The 5,637-nt window shown below is 53.8% G+C and overlaps 1 protein-coding gene across 2 annotated transcripts in view; it reads left to right on the top strand.

Moving 5' to 3' along the window:
* Positions 1-5,637, top strand: part of AFAP1 (actin filament associated protein 1) — a 137,083-nt gene that overhangs the window by 121,125 nt on the left and 10,321 nt on the right. For both annotated transcript variants that reach the window (XM_012002172.1, XM_012002171.1), the window contains 2 exons: positions 690-880; positions 4,630-4,794. In XM_012002172.1, coding sequence (XP_011857562.1) covers positions 690-880; positions 4,630-4,794 — 356 coding nt within the window. The remainder of the gene's footprint in view (positions 1-689; positions 881-4,629; positions 4,795-5,637) is intronic.

Below are 5,637 nucleotides of genomic sequence, written 5' to 3'. Positions count from 1 at the left end.
GGGTGAGAGTGGGTTAGTAAGAGTGGGTTAGTGTTCCAAGCCTGCAGGATAGTGAAGATGCAGGAAGGCCAGGGGTGCTTTTGGCTTTGAAAAAGAGAACCTCGCCTGCTGGCCAGCACTGGCCCAGGCCCTGGGCACAAGTCTGTTCACCTCTTAGGATTGATGTTGTCATCTGTCCAGTGGGTGCGTCTTAGGTCACTGCAGCAAACCTCAAATAAAATAAGTGAACGTTCCTTAAAGAAACGTGTGCCATGTCCAGTAGAGATGCCAGCTGTGCTACTGTTCATTGCCTCGGGGGCAAATAAGATGACTGAGGGATCGGTGGAGCGTTAGGGAAGGACGGGGTTCACACCCCAATGCAGTGGCAGCTTCAGGAACTGTGGAGTTTAGGGTCCACGTTTCAAAATGAGTACATTGAGTCCCAGAGCCAGGAGCTCCCAGCCTTGGTGAGAATCAGCGTCTCCCGTTGCCTGGTCCCAGTCCTCACAGCTGCAGCAAAGGGAAGTGGCTGGAGAAGGACTCTGCTCCCTTAGAGAACTGCTGAATTTAAGTTTTGCAACGAGGACCGAAGTCAGGGGAGCTCAACCTCAGACACTTTGTGGAAGTTCTTTTCGGGGAGCAGGTGCCTTCTCTGTTGTTTGGAGAGCCTGTGCCGGCCGCGGGAGTAAGGGCGTTTCTGGGAATTCCAGGCAGGAAGCCACAGGCGATTCTGGAGGAGAAGCTGAAGCAGCTGGAGGAGGAGTGCCGGCAGAAGGAGGCGGAGCGCGTCAGCCTGGAGCTGGAGCTGACGGAGGTCAAGGAGAGCCTGAAGAAAGCACTGGCAGGCGGAGTCACCCTGGGGCTGGCCATCGAGCCCAAGTCAGGAACATCGAATCCACAGGTGTGTGTCCTTCTGGCTCACCTTGGAGGCTGGCGCGGCCTCGCATGACCAAGAGCCGGTGCACCCAGAGAGAATGTGGAGTGGCTCTGGGGCGTAGCTTGCTTGTGGCCCCTTAGCCTGCCCAGCAGAAGACAGTTCATGTGTTAGCATCAGACACTTTCATCAGCCGGGCGTGTGTTCCCGACATGCTTTCTTACCTCTCGCTGAAATGTTAAAAGGCATGGAAACACGGAGTCTGTGCCTTTCCCCTTTGCACCATCTGTTTAGAACAGATCCAGTCCTCATGTCTCTTCTGAACCAGGTCCTAATTTGACACCAGTTCATTAGGTAGCCAGTCCTTACAGACCGTCGAGCATGTCTGAGAGTTAAGCCAGGTGCTGGGGAAACTGAAGTGAATGGCGCGGTCTGTGTCCTCTTAGACTCGAACAGAACAAGGCGCTCTCCTCTTCCCTCGTGAGTCTTCCCCGTCCCTGGTTCCTCTTCACTGATCCGGCGAGGTCGCTGAGAACTTAGATGTCTTCTCCACTTGGTCGTTCTGTTGAGTCTCCTGTCTTGTGAGTTGGATGCCGTCACTTCCACTGAGTGAGGGAGGCACTGGGCCCAGAGGAGTAAACACACCTGCAGGGCAGACAGAACAGGCAGCCGGTGAGGGACGGCCGGACTTCAGCCCCTGTCCTAGCCGAAACACCGCGGGCGCCCCTGGGTCTCCACCCACTGCATCCTGAATGCTTCCCTTCTAGGTCCTTCTTTCCCAACCCCCTGGTAAAACGCTGAGCCTGGTTGAACCCACCGCTGCTCCACGTGAGCCTTGGGTGGGTTTGTGGGGAAGACTGACACGTTTATAGGTTGACAACAGCCCTGAGTTTCAGTCACCTGCTGGCCCCTGCTGGGCACCCCCTGTACGGCCTGCTCTTCCTTACTCTCCCCTTCTCTTACAAGCCCCCCATCCCTGCACCAGTCTCCTGTGGCACCCCAGCCATCACCTCCAACCCAGAGGACAACCTGCCTCCTGCCTGCAGAGCTGAGCAAGCAGCGAGGTCACTGCTCTGTCCTCAAACCACAAACCCAGCCACTCGTGCACTGTTCCTTCGGGTGTTCAAGAGGCGGCTCTGGGGTCACACAGACCAGGGCTTAAAATCACTGGACTTCTCTAGGCCCTGAGTTTTTCATCTGTAAAATGGAGGAAATAATAATGGCCGCTGCGCAGGACTGTGTGTGCCGAGGCTTTTGGCACAGTGCTCAACGGAGCACGTGTGTTCGTTCACGTCTTCCCAAACGTATACATGCCTGCACTCATTCATTCCACTCATCCAACAATTGCTTGTTGATATCATTATATACATTATGTATTACATAAAATCATATCAATTCAACAATTATTTATATATTATATATGAAATACAATTATGCGAGATACATACTATTTAATATATAAAGGTGTGTGTACACACATACGCATATGCTGTGATCCTTCTTGAACTCCTGGGCTCAAGTGCTCCTCCCACCTCACCTCTTGAGTCGCTGTGGTTACCGGCGGGGGCCACGGTGCCCAGCCCATGTTCTGTTCTCCCTCTGTGTGCTACAAACTACTCCAGGCCTGCAGTTGTGAACAAGATAGGTGAGAATCCCCGTTTCATGGAGCTTATGTTCTCGTGAGGGAGGCAAACCAATAAAATACATTGGTGTCAGATGCAGACAGATCTGTGGCAACAGTGAAGCAGGGCTGAGGAGGAGGGGTGCAGGGGGAATTGGAATCCAAGGACCAGGAGGTGCCTTGGGTGTCCCTAGCCCCTCATCCAGCAGAAATGGGGACAAGAGCATAGTGGGGTCAGGTGCAGTGAGGGTGGCAGTGAGGCTGTGGGCATTGGCTGGGAGAGGGCAGGGGTCTTCGCCTGCTTCATGGAGCTCTGTGCCCCTCCGTCTGTGGTGATCTGAGGCAGGAGTACACACAGTCCCCTGTGCTGCTTGTCCTGTGTCCTGCGTGGAGGGTGGTGGCAGTGCAGGATGCTCTGAGGAGCTGTCCCACCCCTGTCCTCTGGTCCTGTTTGAGTGGAGGGGCTGGGCTTCCTGGACTCTGGTCAGTGCCTCGATCCGACCCTTCCTGACTTCCAGACACCTGGGAGGAGCCTTCTCCTGTATCTTCAGCTTTTCTGTCAGCTTCTTCCAAGCATTTAAGGATTCTCTAGTTGAATCCATCCTTAAAAAAAGAAGGTTCCGCCTGGCCTCCTGCTCCCCCTGGCGACTGTCCCCTTGCCCTGTGTTCTTGCCTTTCCTTCCAAGGTGAGCTTTGGAAGCAGTTGTCCATGCTTGCAGTGTCCTCTGCCCCCCGACACCTCCACTTTCCGAGTGTGACTTCTCATTGCACCTGTTTTCGTCATGGTGACCCCTGGCATTCCCCTCCAGCAGACATGTTAGTCCTCACTCCCCGATCCGGTGCCCTTCGGCACAGCTGCCCACTGTCTTCTGTGGTGGCTCCACGTTCTTCCACCCCATCACCCGAGCTTCCCTCGGGCCCCTTTTCCTGCTCCTGCCTCGCCACCCCCCTCACTTTTCCTTTGGCCCAAGTATCCTGTGGGGGCCTGGGCCTGGCTTGCCACCTCCGCTTCCCCCGTCCCAGTCCACCGTGCTTTGCGACTTCCCCTCTCTTTTGAGGGCGGATGTCGTTGGTGCCGTCCTCTGTCCCAGCCCCTGGGGAAGCACTCTGCACCGCTGCTGCTCAGACCATGTCCTCGGGAGAGTGGCTTGTTCGGTGGACCCCTCTCGAGATGCAGGTCTTCAGGTCACCTGCCCCTTTTACTCACAGCCTGGCCTGGCCTCTGCCCGACAGAGATGTCCTCATCATCATTCCATTGTGTTCACTCACCACTACCCAGGCTTCCTCCCTGGCAGCCAGGGACTGCCACCGCGTAAGTCAAGTTGGCTGCCTGAGGGTTGTGGTCAGTAAAGCCCACAGGGGACCCTGAGCTGCCCATTTTCACGGTAATTGAAACACTGTTCTAAAACAGCGTGCCATATACCCTGAGCAATATTTTTTACATAACACATTTTGGCAGGAATCCTAGGAAGCGTCTCTTCCTTGGAGACTTCATTTGAGAGAAGGCTCAGCAGTCTGTGGCATTTTTTTCCCAGAGAGCAGTTTGGGATCCCATATGGAAGAGCCAGCGATGGGGGCCTTGGCAGCTCAGGACACATGTTGTTCTATTTTGAGTCTTCCTGAACACCTCCTCCTTTGGCATATGGAAGCTGCCGTAAACACTCGGAAGGCCTCTGTGCTTATGGAGCCTGCTTTTCTCCTGCGAGCCCCACTCCATGGGGCTGCATCCCGGGAGCCAGTTCTGCCCCAAGTGCCGGCGCTTTCTGCGACTTCAACATCTCTAGGACACTCACCCCAGAAAAGCTCTGAAAACCATAAAGCCCTGCACAAAGGGACTGACTAGCCTGCGTGGAAGAGCCTCACTTTGAGTGCAAAAGATTCAGGCAGGAATCCCACCCTCACCGCTTCCCAGGCATGGCTGGGAGTCGGAGCCCCCCTTGGAGCCTCCACCAGCCCCTCAGAGCCTCTGCCCCCTGGCTGTGAACATTGGGAGGGGCTCTGGGGGTGAGGCACTGACTGCCTGGCAGTCCTTCCTGCTGCTGCGATTTTTGCCCATTTCCAAAACTTACTTCTTCCTTGAAATAAATCATTTTCCTGCTGGATAATACCAGTGGCCTAGAAACCACTCCTCACATGGGGTTCTCTCTCTGTTAAGTCTCCAGTGTTCAGGCACCGGACCCTGGAGAACTCGCCTATCTCCAGCTGTGACACCAGTGACACCGAGGGCCCCGTGCCGGTGAACAGCGCGGCTGTCCTGAAGAAGAGCCAGGTGGCCCCGGGCAGCTCCCCCTGCCGAGGACATGTGCTGCGGAAGGCCAAGGTGAGCCCTGATTTCTGGGGGCACTGGTCTGGGGGTGTCGGGGTTCTTTAACCTCCCAGCATTCTCAGGTGTGAATAGGGAGCCTATTCTTCTTCTACTCCATCCACTTGGCACTCAGCCTTCAGTAGACATCTTGGAATGGGTGCTTATCGAGCTCTCACCACCCCGCAGATCCTGTTAGGAAGTGGGTTCTCAAAGGTGAACAGTGACCCAAAGGTGCTGACCATTTAGCCCCAGTGCCAACAGTCGGCTCCAGGGTCATCTCAGACGCAGGCAAGCCCTGGACTCCTCTGGACTAGTTTTCTCATTGGTGGGGTGGAGATTAGACCAGGCGACCCCTGAAGTCCTCTTCAGCACTTAGATGTGTGATTCTTTAGATAAACAAAGAAAAAGATCTACCAAGCAAATGGAAAACAAAAAAAAAAGCAAGGGTTGCAATCCTAGTCTCTGATAAAACAAACTTTAAACCATCAAAGAAGAGACATCAAAGAAGAGACAAAGAAGGCCATTACATAATGGTAAAGGGATCAATTCATCAGGAAGAACTAACTATCCTAAATATATATTCACCCAACACAGGAGCACCCAGATTCATAAAGCAAGTCCTTAGAGACTTACAAAGAGACTTAGACTCCCATACAATAATAATGGGACACTTTAACACCCCACTGTCAACATTAGACAGATCGACAAGACAGAAAGTCAACAAGGATATCCAGGAATTGAACTCAACTCTGCACCAAGCGGACCTAATAGACATCTACAGAACTCTCCACCCCAAATCAACAGAATATACATTCTTCTCAGCACCACATCGCACTTATTCCAAAATTGACCACATAG

Source organism: Mandrillus leucophaeus, unplaced genomic scaffold (assembly GCF_000951045.1).
Source record: "Mandrillus leucophaeus isolate KB7577 unplaced genomic scaffold, Mleu.le_1.0 Scaffold68, whole genome shotgun sequence".
NCBI lineage: Eukaryota > Metazoa > Chordata > Mammalia > Primates > Cercopithecidae > Mandrillus > Mandrillus leucophaeus.
The sequence above is the reverse complement of the archived record's forward strand: the minus strand, read 5'-3'. Positions and strand labels throughout refer to the sequence as shown.